This window comes from Mobula birostris, chromosome 14, assembly GCF_030028105.1.
Source record: "Mobula birostris isolate sMobBir1 chromosome 14, sMobBir1.hap1, whole genome shotgun sequence".
NCBI lineage: Eukaryota > Metazoa > Chordata > Chondrichthyes > Myliobatiformes > Myliobatidae > Mobula > Mobula birostris.
Window position 1 is genome coordinate 98355025 of NC_092383.1, and position 17795 is coordinate 98372819.

General features: G+C 48.4%; 1 protein-coding gene across 2 annotated transcripts; it reads left to right on the top strand.

Moving 5' to 3' along the window:
- Positions 1-1565: 1565 nt before the first annotated feature.
- LOC140210149 (CD48 antigen-like) lies at positions 1566-16655 on the top strand. Of its 2 annotated transcripts, none has more exons than XM_072279031.1 (6): positions 1566-1699; positions 5363-5698; positions 7986-8258; positions 14470-14580; positions 15032-15475; positions 15897-16655. In XM_072279031.1, exons 1-5 carry the CDS (start codon positions 1627-1629, stop codon positions 15442-15444), a joined length of 1206 nt encoding a protein of 401 aa, XP_072135132.1. In that variant the 5' UTR covers positions 1566-1626; the 3' UTR covers positions 15445-15475; positions 15897-16655. The 2 variants fall into 2 exon arrangements, with proteins under 2 accessions (XP_072135132.1, XP_072135134.1); XM_072279033.1 differs by having other exon boundaries at positions 15426-15475.
- Positions 16656-17795: the final 1140 nt, after the last annotated feature.

Genomic DNA, 17795 nt, shown 5'->3' on the forward strand with positions numbered 1-17795 from the left:
AACGGGACCTTTTCAGAATGGCAGGCAGTGACTAGTGGGGTACCACAAGGCTCAGTGCTGGGACCCCAGTTGTTTACAATATATATTAATGACTTGGATGAGGGAATTAAATGCAGCATCTCCAAGTTTGCGGATGACACGAAGCTGGGCGGCAGTGTTAGCTGTGAGGAGGATGCTAAGAGGATGCAGGGTGACTTGGATAGGTTGGGTGAGTGGGCAAATTCATGGCAGATGCAATTTAATGTGGATAAATGTGAAGTTATCCACTTTGGTAGCAAAAATAGGAAAACAGATTATTATCGAATGGTGGCCGATTAGGAAAAGGGGAGGTGCAACGAGATCTGGGTGTCATTATACACCAGTCATTGAAAGTGGGCATGCAGGTACAGCAGGCAGTGAGAAAGGCGAATGGTATGCTGGCATTTATAGCGAGAGGATTCGAGTACAGGAGCAGGGAGGTACTACTGCAGTTGTACAAGGCCTTGGTGAGACCACACCTGGAGTATTGTGTGCAGTTTTGGTCCCCTAATCTGAGGAAAGACATCCTTGCCATAGAGGGAGTACAAAGAAGGTTCACCAGATTGATTCCTGGGATGGCAGGACTTTCATATGAAGAAAGACTGGATGAACTGGGCTTGTACTCGTTGGAATTTAGAAGATTGAGGGGGGATCTGATTGAAACGTATAAGATCCTAAAGGGATTGGACAGGCTAGATGCAGGAAGATTGTTCCTGATGTTGGAAAGTCCAGAACGAGGGGCCACAGTTTGAGGATAGAGGGGAAGCCTTTTAGGACCGAGATTAGGAAAAACTTCTTCACACAGAGAGTGGTGAATCTGTGGAATTCTCTGCCACAGGAAACAGTTGAGGCCAGTTCATTGGCTATATTTAAGAGGGAGTTAGATATGGCCCTTGTGGCTACGGGGGTCAGGGGGTATGGAGGGAAGGCTGGGGCGGGGTTCTGAGTTGGATGATCAGCCATGATCATAATAAATGGCGGTGCAGGCTCGAAGGGCCGAATGGCCTACTCCTGCACCTATTTTCTATGTTTCTATGTTTCTAAACTTCCCACCTTTCACCCATAACCCACGACTTCCTGTTGTAGTCCCATCCAACCTCAGTGGAAAAAGTCTGCTTGCATTTACCAGATCTATACCCGTTATAATTTTGTAAAGCTTTATCAAATCTTTCACAATCTTCTACATTCTAAAGAATACAGTCCTAACCTATTCAAAGTTTTCTTATAACTCAGTTCCTCCAAACTCAGCCACATCCTTGTAAATTTTTGTCTGCACTCTTTCATCCTTGTTTACATATTTCCTGTAGGCAGGTAACCAAAACTGTACACAATACTCCAAATTAGTCCTCACCAATAAATTCTGCAACTTCAACAATATGTTCTGGGTTTTAATTATTTTTGTTTGAAGAAAGCAGGATGCTGGTGACAGTATCAGCTAAACCTAACTGCTGTAAGTGTAGCTGAACTTCAGCAGCATGGAGCAGAGCTTGGGGGAGGTGTTAAGTTCAAACCCACCGCTTCCTCCTTCTGCAGAAATTTGTTGAAATCACCATGAGTCAGTGAGGCTGGCACTCTCCAGCAGCTCGACTGTGTAGACAGCCCTCAGGGATGAAGGTTCGTGAGCAAGGCTATGGGATGAGGACTTGCTGTGGTGATCTCCTGGTCTGGCTACTTTCTGCAGGTAAGATTCCACCATTGATCTCCTCCTGCTGCCGTGATCAAGGAGGCCAGCTCAGTGTTGTCCTTCAGTCTGTTAGGAGGAATAGGTGTAGAGACAATCGCCATGATATTCCATCTCCTGCAACCCTCCTTTCACTTTCTTGCCCTCTCCGTCTCCATCCATCTCCCTCACTCTGTCTCTCCAACTTTCAACACTTTTTGCCTGCTGCTTCCCTTTCTTCACTCTACTTCTGATCCTTCTTCTTACTCTTTATCCCTTCTCTCTCTCTCTCTCTCTCTCTCTCTCATGCTCTCCTTTTGTCTGTCTCTCTCACAGCCACTGGTGATCTTTGTCCCTTTACTTCCAACTCATTTTTTACTTTTCTTTAATGCTATATTAATCTTTCTCTGTCTCTCTCTCCAATATCTCTCAATCTAATTTCCATTTTAGGTCATCAATTATGTTCAAGTTAATAATCTCAAGAATTTGTGAAACTGCTTTTTCAGCATACAACTTCCTGCCACAGATATCTAAAGATCAGGCCAATACTCACTGTGCTGGGCTCCCCTCCCTTCCCCATTCCACCCCCCCAACATAATCACTGTGCTGGGCTCCCTTCCTGTTCCCCATTCCCTCCCCCCAGATACTCACTGTGCTGGGCTCCCTTCCTGTCCCCCATTGCCCCCCACCCACCCCCACATACTCACTGTGCTGGGCTCCCTTCCTGTCCCCCATTGCCCCCCCCCACCCCCACATACTCACTGTGCTGGGCTCCCTTCCTGTCCCTCCTCCCCACATACTCACTGTGCTGGGCTCCCTTCCTGTCCCCCCCTCCCCACATACTCACTGTGCTGGGCTCCCTTCCTGTCCCCCCTCCCCACATACTCACTGTGCTAGGCTCCCTTCCCTTCCCCATTCCCCCCCTCCACATACTCACTGTGCTGGGCTCCCTTCCTGTCCCCCCCCCCACATACTCACTGTGCTGGGATCCCTTCCTGTCCCTCCTCCCCACATACTCACTATGCTGGGCTCCCTTCCTGTCCCCCCCACCACCACATACTCACTGTGCTGGGCTCCCTTCCTGTCCTCCCCACCACATACTCACTGTGCTGGGCTCCCTTCCTGTCCCCCCGCCACATACTCACTGTGCTGGGCTCCCTTCCCTTCCCCATTCCCCCCCTCCACATACTCACTGTGCTGGGCTCCCTTCCTGTCCCCCCCACCACATACTCACTGTGCTGGGCTCCCTTCCCTTCCTCATTCCCCCCCTCCACATACTCACTGTTCTGGGCTCCCTTCCCTTCCCCATTCCCCCCCTCCACATACTCACTGTGCTGGGCTCCCTTCCTGTCCCCCCACCACATACTCACTGTGCTGGGCTCCCTTCCTGTCCCCCCTCCCCACATACTCACTGTGCTGGGCTCCCTTCCTGTCCCCCCACTACATACTCACTGTGCTGGGCTCCCTTCCTGTCCCCCCTCCCCACATACTCACTGTGCTGGGCTCCCTTCCCTTCCCCATTCCCTCCCCCCACATACTCACTGTGCTGGGCTCCCTTCCTGTCCCCCCACCCCCACATACTCACTGTGCTGGGCTCCCTTCCCTTCCCCATTCCCCCCCTCCACATACTCACTGTGCTGGGCTCCCTTCCTGTCCTCCCCACCACCACATACTCACTGTGCTGGGCTCCCTTCCTGTTCCCCCCCCACATACTCACTGTGCTGGGCTCCCTTCCTGTCCCCCCCCACATACTCACTGTGCTGGGCTCCCTTCCCTTCCCCATTCCCCCCCTCCACATACTCACTGTGCTGGGCTCCCTTCCTGTCCCCCCACCACATACTCACTGTGCTGGGCTCCCTTCCTGTTCCCCCCTCCCCACATACTCACTGTGCTGGGCACCCTTCCCTTCCCCATCCCCCCCCCACATACTCACTGTGCTGGGCTCCCTTCCTGCCCCCCCCCCCACATACTCACTGTGCTGGGCTCCCTACCCTTCCCCATTCCCTCCCCCCACATACTCACTGTGCTGGGCTCCCTTCCTGTCTCCCCTCCCCACATACTCACTGTGCTGGGCTCCCTTCCCTTCCCCATTCCCTCCCCCCACATACTCACTGTGCTGGGCTCCCTTCCCTTCCCCATTCCCGGGAGCGGGAGATAGAGGTTGAAGACCAGGGAAACTGGAACGGAGATTCGTGTGGAAAACAGGGAGAGGCGGGTGAAGAGATGGAGGAGGAGGAAGGCAGAAGCGGAGGGAGAAGAGTACAGCCATTGAGAAGGAAAACGGAGAGATGATGGAGAGTAGCAACAGTGTGCTCAATGAGATGGGTAAAAGAGCGATGGAAACAGATCAAAGGGCAGTGACATTCACAAAGAGGGGGCTGCAGGAGAAAGGAGAAGAGAGAAAGGAAGGGTAGGAGAGAGAGAAGAAGTAAAATCAGCCGTCATCGGAGTGCATGGCAGAGCAGGCACGAGGGGCCAAATGGCCTTCTGCTCCTGTTTCATGGGTGGAGTCAGAAGGGAGAACAGATGGAGAAACAATGAAAGGTGAGAATATGTTGAGGAAGGAAGGAGAGTGAATGAAAAGAGAACTCGTTTGAGGGCAGGGAAGGGGCAGTGAGCAGGAGGGGAGAGGTCAGAGGTTGGAAGGTGTGAAGGGGCAGTGAGCAGGAAGGGAGAGGTCAGAGGTTGAGGGGTGTGAAGAGGCAGTGAGCAGGAGGGGAGAGGTCAGAGGTTGAGGGGTGTGAAGGGGCAGTGAGCAGGAGGGGAGAGGTCAGAGGTTGAGGGCAGGGAAGGGGCAGTGAGCAGGAGGGGAGAGGTCAGAGGTTGAGAGGTGTGAAGGAGCAGTGAGCAGGAGGGGAGAGGTCAGAGGTTGAGAGGTGTGAAGGAGCAGTGAGCAGGAAGGGAGAGGTCAGAGGTTGAGGGGTGTGAAGAGGCAGTGAGCAGGAGGGGAGAGGTCAGAGGTTGAGGGCAGGGAAGGGGCAGTGAGCAGGAGGGGAGAGGTCAGAGGTTGAGGGGTGTGAAGGGGCAGTGAGCAGGAGGGGAGAAGTCAGAGATTGAGGGGTGGGAAAGATCATTAGGCCATAAGATATAGGAGCAGAATTAGACCATTTGGCAGATTGAGTCTGCTCTGCCATTTCATCATGGCTGATCCAATATTCTTCACATCCTCAATCTCCTGCCTTCTCCCAATATCCCCTCAGAACAGACTAATGAAGAAACTAACAACCTCTTCCTTAAATATACCCAATAACCAGGCCTCCACAGACACCTGTGGGAATAAATTTCACACATTCACTACTCTCTAGCTAAAAAAAAAACCTGCTCCTTATATCCATCCGAAATAGATGTCCCTCTGTTCTGAAGCTGTGCCCTCTGGTCCTGGATGCCCACTGTAGGAAGCGTCCTCTCCTCATCCACTCTGTCAAGGCTCATCAGTATTAGATAGGTTTCAATGAGGTCACCCCACATTCTTCTGAATTCCAATGAGTAGAGGCCCAGAACCATCAAACACTTTTCATAGGAAAAGGAGAGATAATAAAGAACAGAGTGAAAATTAGAAGAGAGAGGGAAAGAAGGGGGCTAAGATGGGAGGGAGGGGCTTTTGTTTGGGGAAGGGAGGGAGGAGGTGTGTGTGGGGAGAGTGATAGAGAGCTCCATGCCCATAACTTGCCTGTCCTCTTCCAGCTTGCCTTGCCTTGGATGTGAAGACTCCAGATTACCCAGTCAACGCCAGCCTGCACCACCAGACCTGGTTACCTGTGCAGGTGGAGCCCCTGCCACAGGGAGCCGAGGTCAGCTGGAGTTTCCAGAGTAATGCTTCCTCAACTCTGATCGCTCGCTATGAAACAGACACGAAGAAGGTGAAGTATTTTGTTGGCAAGCAGCTTGGGCAACGTTTCATGATGCTGGACAATTTCACCCTCTGGATAAATAGTGTGAAGTGGGAGGATGCAGGAACTTACATTGTGACAGTCTTCACACCCAAGGAATGGAAAGCAGACACTTCCCTCCGAGTGTACGGTCAGTCTCTTCATCCCCCTCAGCTCCTCTCCACATTGCTCCGACTTTGGAGATAGGACAGTGGTATTGATGGGTGTGTGCTTGATGCCAGTCCCTCCCTTCTCCTTCACCAGAAACAGGAACAGGGGTGACCACTCGGCCCCTTCAGACCCCTGCCTGTTTGCCACCCCCCTCCCACAGACCATCCCCTGGTACTCATTCACATAGCGAGAGGATGAAGTGCCCCCTTTCTGGGAAGTTCCACAGATTCATGGGAAGAACTTCCTCCTCACCCTTGTCAGAATCAAGTGGCTCCGTATTTTTAAAATGTTGTTTTAAATTATTGAGATATACCATGGAATAGGCCCTTCCAGCCCTTTGAGCCATGTTGCCCAGAAGTCCCACGATTTAACCGAAACCTAATGACGGGACAATTTACAATGACCAATTAACCTATCAACTGGTGTGTCTTTGGGCTGTGGAGCACCCGAAGGAAACTGAAGCGGTCACAAGGAGAATGTACAAAGTGCATACAGGCAGCAGCGGGAATTGAACCTGGGTCGTTGGTACTGTAAAACGTTGTGTTAACCACTACACTGCTGTGGCACCCCAAATCTCCACTCCCAGCTCCGCTACCATTTCCGAGCCGAGGGAATTTCCTCTCAGCATCTCCCTGCTCCAGCTCCCTCAGCATCTGCAGAAGTTAAAGTTAAAGATTAGTTTTATTTCTCACGTGTACATTGAAACATCGAAACAAGCAGTGAAATGTGTCATTTGTGTCAATGACTGAGGATGAGCTTGGGGCCGCCAGCAAGTGTTGCCATGCTTTCCGGTGCCCACACAAGATGCCCACAGTTTACTAACCCGAATTTGTTCATCTTTGGACTGTGGGAGGAAACCCACGCAGTCATGGGGAGGATGTACAGTCTCCTTACAGACAGCGCTGGAATGGAAACCCAATCGGCGATCACCGCATTTCAAAGTGCAGCCACTACATCGCTGTGCCATCCAGAAACTGGCTTTCTATTCAAGCCTAATCTCGTCCCCGCAGCCCCCCGCCCTCCTTAGCGTCTCAAGGGGTGGTCCAGATCACCCTTGTCTACCCCGCCCCCAATACCGGGGGCCCCTCCTTAGACAAGGAGAGCAGCACTGCGCAAGCACTCCAGGTGAGATCCCCCCAACACCCTGTCGACTGGCACAGACCCCCCCCCCCCCCCGTGATGAACACCAGCCGGCTACTGTCCATGAGAAAGACTTGCAGTCACCACCCACGTGCTGACCTCCTGTGTTCTGTGTATGAGGCCGCCACACCCACTGTCTCCACTTACACGGCCTCCTGTGTCGCCATCCTCAGCACACCACGGGTCTCACCTTTCCCAAATTGCACGTCATGGGTCACGTCTTACATCCCGAATTGTCCTGGCAACTTAATAGCCACGGAAACGGGACCTTTCTGCTGATCCACACAGCTCCCATTGGCCACATCTGGGTCGTACTTTGCTCTACTTTAGATTGATCTGCTTTTCTATTGACTGCAGTCCCAGTCTGCCTGTCGCTGAGACAATTGAGAAGCAGGCTGTCACCAGCACTTCTCTCTCCAGATGCACTCTCGCAATCGAGAATAACCTATTTGTTCCAGCTGTGTAAGTTAGCACGTCCTCGATGCCGACACTCAGACAATGCCCACATCGAAGCTGTGTTCCGATCGGGTCAGTGACCTTATTGAAACAGATAATCGGCCTGACAGCGGCTCAGGGTGGATGTCCTTCTTGGAGAGGGTGACATAGAACATTCCAGATGGAGATAAGTTGAAGGTTCAAAGGTTCATTTCATTGTCAAAGTATGAATGTGCAATAGAACTCCGATACTTATCTTCTCCAGGGAGCCAGGAAATATAGAAAGACCATAAGATCTTGAATGCAAAGACATCGACTCTCCCCACCCCAACACACAAAAAAAAAGAAAAAGGAACAAAACTTGCAAACACCGAAACCCCCCTCCCCTCCCTGACAGAGAATGAAAACAGCGACAATAGCGTCAAATCCCCGACTCACTCCTCGTTAGAAAAAACAGTGACAACAACATAAATCTCCAACCCCCTCTACATCAGAAAAAAAACAGACCACCCCCTCCCCCCACAACGCACAACACCCCCAGCGCCCAGTGGAAATCGCTCCCCACCGCAGCAACAAAGTGGTGGCTGGTCAAACGGAGGGATCCCTACCAGAGAGACGGGAGCCTGCTTTGGTTGTGACCCCGAGTCAGGATGGTATCGAACCTGCTGATTCTCCTCACTTTCCACCCGCAGAGCCGGTGTCCAACGTCACCGTGGAGGTGCTAAACATCACCTCTGGCCAGTCCTGCAACGTGACCCTCCGATGTTCTGCCGCAGCCGGAAACAAGCTGAGTTTCGGCTGGAGCCCCAGGAACGGTGCAGCCCTGGGGCAGATTTCAGACCGCGGCGCCGACCTCTCGCTGTCACTCGCCTCCTCTGACACAGTTGACTACGCCTGCACGGTCTGGAATCCCGTCAGCCAGGCGACTGCCCACTTCTCCAGCGAACATGCCTGTCAGCAGGAAGGTAAGTGTGGACAGGAACAGGGGACTAGAGTGACAGAGTCACAGACAAGTACAGCACAACAACAGGCCCTTCGGCCCATCTATGTGCTGCTGAGCCATTTAACCTGCGTACTCCCATCAACCTGCACCTGGACCAGAGCCCTTCCATCCAGCTACCTATCCAAATTTACCCTAAACGTTGCAATCCAGCTGGCAGCTCGTTCCACATTGAGTGAAGAAGTTTCTCCTCATGTTCTCCTTAAACTTTTCACCTTTCACCCTTGACCCATGAGCTCCAGTTGTAATCCCACCCAACCTCAGTGTGAAAAACCTGCTTTCATTACCCATCTATACCCGTTATAATTTTGTATACCTCTATCAAATCTCCTCTCAATCTTCTACGTTCTAAGGAATAAAGTCCAAACTTATTCAATCTTTCCCAATAACTGAGGGAAAGGTTAGGAGCAGGCATGCAGGCAGTGATCAGTATGGAGATATGACCCACAGCAGCACGGCCAGTGGTAAGGGTGCTTTGTAATGTACAGCACTGAAATAGACCCTTCAGCCCATCTCATTCATGCTGACTGTGTGTCTTTCTACGCTACTCCTATACACCCCATACCGTATGCCCTAGTAAATCTGTGCTACACTCTCTGTTGCTGCCTCGTGCTCCCTATTGTGTGGTAAACGGAACTGTATACAATATGCTAACTCATCTTTTGCATAGCTGCAACATCTCAAATCTTATTCACAGTGCCTCATCCAACATACACAAGAAAACCAAATACTCTTCCATTTTGTGTCCACACTTACTCGTTGGCAATCAGTGATGAGCGCTGTGCCGCAACGGTTGGTGCCTGTGCCCACAACTGTTCATGATATACATTAACGATATGGAACAAGGGACCCAGTGCAGTGTATCTAAATTGAGTGGAAAAGCAAATTGTGCAGAGGATATGGAGAGACTGCAGAGAGGTCTTGAGGGGGCTTGTGTATGAATCGCAAAAGGTTGGTTTGCAGGTGTGGTAGTCTGTCAAGAAAGAGAAGGCAGAGGGAATGTTGGCATTCATTGCTAGAGGGATTGAATTTAAGAGCCAACTTAACTATACAGGGTACTGGTGAGGTCACATCTGGAGTACTGTGTGCAGCTCTGGTCTCCCTACTTGAAGAAGGATATACTGGCTTTGGAGGTGGCGCAGAGGAGGTTCACCAGGTTGATTCCAGAGATGAGGGGGTTTGACAATGAGGAGAGATTGACTCAGGACTGGGCTTGCTGAAATTCAGAAGGATGAGAGGAGATCTTATAGAAACATAAAATCATGAAAGGGATAGATAAGATAAAGGGAGGAAAGTTGTTTCCACTGATAGGTGAGACTAGAACTAGGGGACATAGCCTCAAGATTTAGGATAGTAGATTTAGGATGGAGATGAAGAGGAACTGCTTTTCCCAGAGAGTGGTGAATCTGTAAAATTCTCTCCCCAGTGAAGCAGTGGAGGCTACTTCAGTAAATATATTTAAGACAAGGTTGGATAGATGTTTGCATAGTAGGGGAATTAAGGGTTATGGGAAAAGGCAGGTAGGTGGAGATGAGTCCATGGCCAGATTAGCCATGATCTTATTGAATGGTGGAGTAGGTTCGATGGGCCAAATGGCCTACTCCTGCTCTTATTTCTTATGTTCTTATATGTTCTTTCAGGGAGCTCTGGACTCCTAGATCCCTCTCTACATCAATGCTCTTTAGTATCCTGCCATTTACTCTACACGTCGTGGACCAGGAACAATCCCTTCAGCCTGCCATGTCTGCTATGACCATGATGTTTGTCTAAACTAATCCCACCTGCCATCATAGTCTATAATTCAGGGATAGTGAACATTTTTGAGAGCATGTGTCCAAATAGGGGATAATCTTCTGAAGATTTCTCTCATATACCGTGGTAATTTTGAGTACAGATTTTTATTGAATAATGAACAATTTACTTACTGTCTGTTCTGCCGCTGGCATTTAGGGCGGCAATGAAGGTCCTCCATCTCTGCCGGTGCTCAGGGCTTCCTTCATCACGTCAGTAGCTTCACTACCGTCAATCACACAAGTCCCGGGTGGAGACTCAGGAATACAGTCCCACACAGATGTAGAAGGATTCTTCATTGCTGTTTCCGTAACAGTTTTGTTTAACCAGTCAGGGTTGTTAGCCCTGAGCTGAACCTCTGAACCTGGAGGACCGGTGGACCACTCTTAGTCTGGCCTCTAACCTTTCACCTGTTTGGCATGGGTGACCTTGCCAAGAGCTAAATGATAAAGCCTTGACTCTCCAGGTCATTGAGGCAAGCAAGCCTCCAAACCCTACAAGGTTGTGATCCCTCTTGGAGGATTTATGAATTAGTAACAATAATTATAGACTTTTAAAATAAAAAGCATGTCCTGTTGTTTATTTATGTGCATTCATTGTGTTAATATTAATAAGAGTATAACAGAATGAGTGAAATAAATGAAACATTTTAGAAAACCAGTTCAAAATTTACTAAAATTAAACTTTCAAGAAGGCAATTGAAAAATACCATAATTTCTAAATAGTATCGTTACTGAACCTCATATACATTCCGAGGCCGCTGTTGGTCGGGGTCAACCATTGATGTTGTGTCCTAGGTACGCGAGCCTAGACAGTACGATATGGAGAGCGAGCTGTTACCACGTAGCAAGCTCCCCTTCTCCATGCATCTGATGAACCCAAAGGAATGGCAGCGACTGATACAGTTTGGTTCCAGCAATGTCACAGGGAGTTGACAGTCAGCATTGAACTCAAAGTTGGACTGTCAAAGGGACTGCAGCTCTGGATTTTTCCCTCAGGATTTACTCCTGAAGTCTTCACCATGAGTGGGCATTGCCATGAGGGATCGGAGTTCTGAGATCACTTTTCTTTCTCGTAGATGAGGTGCCAACCATGGGTGACGAGCCCCATTTACCCGAAGCGACTGGCTTTAAGGCGTCACTAACCTGCTCTAGCCCCTTCTTTTGTTAGTAGAAATGGCTCTCCTGGGCTTAGTAGTTAAACCACATATGAAGGCTGGGAGCTGGACTTGCTTGTCAGAGACTATTTGAGAGGCACATCATTGAGATCATTTGATGGGTAGTGGGAGCTTGTCCCCATTACCACCCCCGGCTATAACAACCTTAAGGAACCACCATATACAGTATTACATAAGAAATGTAAATGTAAATCATAAACTTTGGTACATATTCATGAGAGATGAAGGAAAAGAAAGACACTTTACTCTCAGTGAGACTGCACTAATGATGACAAACAGTTTATATCCATGTGCATTCAGTTCTTTTGAGAGCTGTGCAGGTAGTACTGTATTTATCAGGAAGTCTTCTCCTGTACTTAGACTCCACCACGTTCATTTCTTTCTTTCCTAGTGTATCTGATATACTGAACAAACTGAAAAGAGTTTACAGCACAGTTTACAAGTATTTCACCAAGAAACTTAAAGAAAATAGTTTTTCTAAGAGAAGTGAAATGTATTTCAAAAAATAAATATTCACTGAGAAACTGAACTACTATACACGCAGCCATTGTTGTTATTATCATTGAATATCCAGTGTTCACTCGCAAATAATATAAGCAGGGGGTGATGTCATTGGCCCATTCATTTGTTATCCAAATCCTGACATGTACAGCAGGTCTGCAAGACTTTCAAAATGTGTCATCCAACATCACGTGCTCTTGCAACCATCTAGATGGCAGCAACCCAGATAGAGACAACTTCTAAACAAACGTCTCACTGCTCTTGGGTTGAAAATAATCATTCACTGCTTCATTTGGCAGTAAAGGTAATGTTTATGCATCAATTTATTATGGGTGGGTAGCACTGCATGCCATGTGCCAACAAAATTTTTGCATGGAAACACTTACCATAACTTCACCAGCCTCGTACCTGTATCCTAAGCCCATTGGTGCGCCTATCCAAATGCTTCAGATGTTGTCCCTATGCGCTTTGACCACCGCCCCGGCAGTCTGTTCCATGTAATGCTACCTTGAATTCTTTACAGCTGCACGGACCACCCATTGCTCTGAGGAGGAAATTTTTACACAGACTGAAAACTGCACATCACTTTAAATATTTTTCTTTTGTATATGCATACTATCAATATTTAGAGTGAAAACTGAAAATCACATACTTTTGGTTTTATTAATTGGAGTATAATGAAATACAGTACAACAAAGGAAATCTTTCACATTTTATGAACTTTTTCTGTCTTTATTACAAATCCATTGTCCATAAGCACTGTCCAGATTAATTTTGCATCCAGATGAAAGATATGTCTTAATCCTCATTAGATCCTCCAAGTGTTCCACTTCTAGTCTGTTTCCGGATTTATATTTAATTGAATTCATAAGACTGAATCTATATTTACAATCAGCACTAGAAACTTGAAATGTTCCAACAATGACAACAAGAATTGATCGTTCTTCAAATTCTTCATTTCTACGCATGTAGTTCAACATAGTGAACATTTTAATTAATTAAATCAGCCTTAACTTTCTCAGAAACAACACATTCGAAATCACAATATTGCTGAAATATTTTTGAGGCAACACTTTCATTGTATATAAAAAGAAAATTCCAGCTGTGTGGTAACAAAGGCTATGTGCATGGTGGTACTTCAGTTACTGCATAGCCGCCCACCCGCACAACTTAGATGGAATATTGTTTCAAGCAACTACCATCCTTACTGTGATAAACTTGCCTCACAGATCTCCTTTAACTGTTTTCCCCTCTCACTTTAAAAATCTGTGCCCTCCAGGGCTTGACATTTTCATTGTAACATAATTTGACTTCCTGCAATACATTACCTCATACCTGACTGGATTAAATTGTAGCTGCCACTGCTCTGCCCAACCTGCCAGTTGTACATCCAACTTTATCCTTAGGTAACCATTGTCGCTGTCTATGGTCTACCAATTTTTGTGCCATCCGAAAACTTACTTCTGAGACTGCTCCCACATTCTGAACCAAGTTCCTTATCTACATATTACAGCCAGTGTAGTGGCTAATGCGATGCTGTACAGCTCGGGGCACTTTGGAATTTGGAATTCAATTCTGGTGCTGTTCTGTAAGGAGTCTCTGTAAGTCCTTCCTGTGGCATGAGTGTGTTCTCTCTGGGTGTTCCAGTTTCATCAAAGACGCGCTGGGCAGGTGAATTGGTCATTGTAACTTATCCCATGGTTATGTTAGGGTTAATTGGGGGTTGTGGGGTTGCTGGGGTGGTGAGGTTCGAGGAGTCAGAAAGGCCTACTCTACACTGTTATGCTAAATAAACAAGGGTCCCAGTGCCCATCTCCTAAATACAGAAATTGTTATAGACTTCCGGGACAACCCTATTGATCCGCAGATACTGAAACCTGGAACAGGATTTTATGATGTTGGACAAAGTCATAAGGTCAGGCACCGTCTATGGAGGGAAATGGTTAGTTGATGTTTCAGGTCAAGACCCTTCACCTCGACTCCGCTGCTGAGTCCCCCCCCAGTGCTTTGTGGGACGTGAGATACCTGACACGATTAGTCAGGGCATAGAGTAGAAGAGGCCAGGTTTTGATTTGACTCTTACAGAAGATCGGTTAGGCCACCCCTGGAGTTCTGCACACAGTTATGGTCACCACACTGGAGAGGTTGCAGAGAAGTTTCACCAGGATGTTGATTAGATCCAATCATTTCCATTCTGAGGAGAGACTGGGCTTATTATGCCTGCAGCAGAGGAGACTGACTGGTGACCTGATAGTGATATACCGAATCATGACGGACATACAGAGTGGATAGTGAAACACTTTCCCCATGACAGGTTTCCAGAATCCGAGTGCAAAGGTTAAAGGTGAGGAGCGTGAGTGTTCTTGTTGACACAACTCTCACAACATTTAATATGAGCACTTGAATCACCCAGGTATGAGATAAGCGTTCATCAATTGGCTTTGACTGGAAGGATTAGCATGAACATGATAGGCCTTTTTCTGTGCAATATAATTCGTGATGTCTGTTCACGTGCAATAAAAGTAAAATACCAGGACTGGGGTTTAGACACAGAGCAAAGCTCCCTCCATACCGCCTATCACCATGGACAGATATAGTCATTGTATTCCTGGGTTAGACCAACGAGGGAGCACATCTCTTTGTCAGCCTTGTCCAGGAACTTGTCTCCTGTTGATGTCTCAGATGTTCTTCATTTTCTGTTCTCTAGCCTCCAGGATTCCCATGGCCTTGATCGCAATATCGTGCCTCATCTGTGTGATTCTCTGCATAATTGTCATCTATATATACTGCAGAAAATGCAAGAGTGTTTCCCTTACAGGTATGATGTACCCTTTGTCACAAACGATGTGTGTCCTACTTCATGTAACACTCTCTCAGTGCTCCCAACCAGCCCCCTGAAATTCCTTTCAGAAATGTGCTCCCAAGGGACCGCTTCCATTCTTTCACCGCTTTCTGAATCCCCACAGACCTTACCAACCTACACTGACAGCCTCTGGTTCTCCCCACGAACGGAACGTCCCCACTACATCCCACCCCTTACTCAGGTTAAAAACTCCACCGGAGTGCCCCCTCATCTCTCTTAATCACAGGTGACACCGCTTTTTCCCAAGATACAACCTGGGTGCCCGTAGGCTCCGTCATTCCCTCCTTTCCCGCTCTATCCCTCTTCTCCACGGCCTCGCTGCCTGGTGGGGTGACTTCCAGTGATGTCAGAGTCCACTTTTGATAACGACTGTTTCTCAACCCCTTTTCAACTCATTTCCTCTCAGGAAAAAATGGCCTCCCTATTCCTGCTCCCAAGATGGACCGTGTTCACTTTAACTGCGTATGGGTAGCCCTGTGCTGGCACCAATGTGATGCAGAAGCCAGAACTGCAAGGTTGCTCCTGGCGTGGTTTATCCTGACGGGAGATGAAGCAGATTGGCACTGTCCTCCTTGGAGTTTAAAAGAACTAGAAGTATTCTCCCTGAAAAGTCCATACTCCTTACAGAATGGTGTTTTCCCTGGCTGGGCATCCAAACCAGGGGGCACAGTCTCAAAATGTTCTGGGGTCAGTAACTGGTATACCACTGGGCAAACATCAAGTTTCAGATTCTGCCCCGATCGCAGTTGTTCACATTCTCAGACCACAATCTGTTCTTTTGCTGACAATTCTCATTACAGACAGGAGTCAGGGGAGTAGACATGATGGATCAAGTGCCCTCAATGACTACGTGAGTCTTACCATATAATTTCATAAACTGTGGAGGGGTGGAGGGGACAAAGAGGATTTTGGAGATGTGGTGGGATCTACAGAAATAGGGATGTAGGAGCCAGGGGGCGTGAGAGATGCGAAAAGGCATTGTGGGGTGGGGAGATGTAATGTTAGAGTTCGATGAACCTTGGGCAGTAAGGTTGGGAACAGGATGACTGTTAGCTGGGACGGGATCTGGTAATGAGCCATGAGGGAGAGAGAATCAGACTGAGTATGAGAAGATGGACGATAATGGTGCATTTGGGCTGGGATCAGAGATCACGTGGTGAAGGTGCTGCAGATGGGGGGGGGGCAACACAGCAGACAAGCTGGGGTTCACAGCGAGCAGTTGGTGAGGGTTACAGCAGTACCAGCAATAGAGTATGCATCTTCATTCACAGGAGAACATTGGCCAGGAGGAGATCGCAACAGTCTACACCACCATTCAGAAAATTTCATGAGCATTTTCTGGTCTCCTCAGAGCATATTCCGCCCTCTCCAAACAACTCTGGACAGCTCCTCAGCTTATTCCCTTCCCACACCCCACGGCCAACCTGACACCTGCATCAGTGACCAGGATCCATCACCCAAATCACTCCTGAGGGAGAAGAGCAACTGCAATTCCCACATCACCTCTGTAAGAACAAAGGGAAGGAACAAACTGGCCCACCCTGCATCGGGGCTGAAAATACTTTGCTTCTAAGCTGCCATGCCATTGATTCAGCATGGTGCATGGGGAACCGATCAAGCATCTGCTTTGTCCTGAATGGTGCTAATCTTCAAAAAGTTGTTGGACAATGCAGACAAGTGGAGAGTATTCTATCATACTTGGAAATAGGGGAAAGGCCTTGGGTATCAGGAGGTGAGACACTCCCCACAGGATCCCCAGCTCTCATTGATAAGCATATGGACTGAAGCTTTCCTGATGTCCTGTATTTTCATCCCTGCTGAGCCATCTGTCAATAACACAAACCCTGGAGACATTCCCAGTCAGCATATGCAGGCTTTCCCTAAATAAATTTGAGAATCATGGTAAACCTCTAAACTGGAAAAGATCTGTAGACAAAGTCATCTTAGTGGGAATATGATGTATGGTTGCCATTTTTTTCTTGTGATCTGGATGTCATTGGCTGAGAAGGTGATGAGCTGCCTTCCTGGCCCACTGCAGTCTTTCTGGTGACGCAGCTTTCAGTGCTATAGTTGAGAGTGTTTCAGGAAGTAGATCCAGTGTTGATCAAGGACCCATGCCAGGATGGTGAGGAGTATGAACAGAAACCCACAAGTGCTGCTGCACCCCTGTTCTTGCTACCCTTGTCCTCGGAAGTAAAGTTGAGATTAATCTGGGCAAGTAACTACACTGCTTTTGGTAAGATGATGCATTTGGCAAGCAGTGAGACAGAATATACAGATGGTGGTGTGGGGTGGGAAGGAGTGTGTGAGGGTGGCTGGGGGAGAACCAGCATGAGTGGAAATCAAGAGTGGGACGTGAGTGAGGAAGGCAGTGAAGGAGAGGGAATAAGTGGGAGAGTAAAGTTGGGTGAGGAAAAGAGGCATGTAAAGATAAGGGAGTGCCCAGAAGAGGGCAAGAGAGAGCAACAAAATCTGGTGGAAGATTTTGTTGAGCAGCATCTGGGAAGTAACTGTAACGTTTCAGGTTAAAATCTGATGCAGGATCTCGATCCAAAAGTCATTTCAATCCCCCCACCTGATGCTGTTTGACCTGTAGAATTCCTCCAGTGGATTGCTTGCTGCACAGGTTCTGACATCCGCAGTCTCATGTCTCCGGAAATGAGGGAGGCAGTGTGCTGCTGCCATCACTCCCACTATCTCCACGTCCCCTGGTCTCATGGGGTTTACATCCCTGGATCCATTCAACATCAGCCAGCGTCCCTTCCACCTCCCTCTTCTATATGTTAACAAAACTCATCCTCACTCCCTTCTCCAACTGGCCCAAATCAGCCAGCCCCCTTCAATGTGTTCCCTGCTCCAGCCAGGAAATGCCCCAGCTCCTCCAGTGCTAGCCCGGGGCTGGAGCACCCTATCTAGGGCACCCCCTTTAGCATACCCTGCCTGTCCTTAAGTCCCGCCAGCATGAGATGGAAGACTGGGGCTGAGGCTCGCCCCGGAGGGGAGTCCGAGCTCAGGACACCTTCTGCAGCTTTTCTCACTGCTTCGAGTAGCATCCACTATTTCCCTGTCCAATCTCCCAGTATATTTGCGGTCTGCTTATGGGCCTTCTCGCTACTTACAGGGCCATTAGACTTTCCAAAGGATGTTGAAGTCATTGCAAGCATTACGCA

What these genes read in the sequence shown, in the direction of transcription:
- LOC140210149 (XM_072279031.1), top strand. Translation starts at nt 1,627, where the DNA reads ATGAAGGTTCGTGAGCAAGGCTATGGGATGAGGACTTGCTGTGGTGAT. An exon ending in CACTTCCCTCCGAGTGTACG is followed by an intron (nt 5,699 to 7,985) that starts GTCAGTCTCTTC and finishes TTCCACCCGCAG; the next exon opens with AGCCGGTGTCCAACGTCACC. An exon ending in ACATGCCTGTCAGCAGGAAG is followed by an intron (nt 8,259 to 14,469) that starts GTAAGTGTGGAC and finishes TCTGTTCTCTAG; the next exon opens with CCTCCAGGATTCCCATGGCC.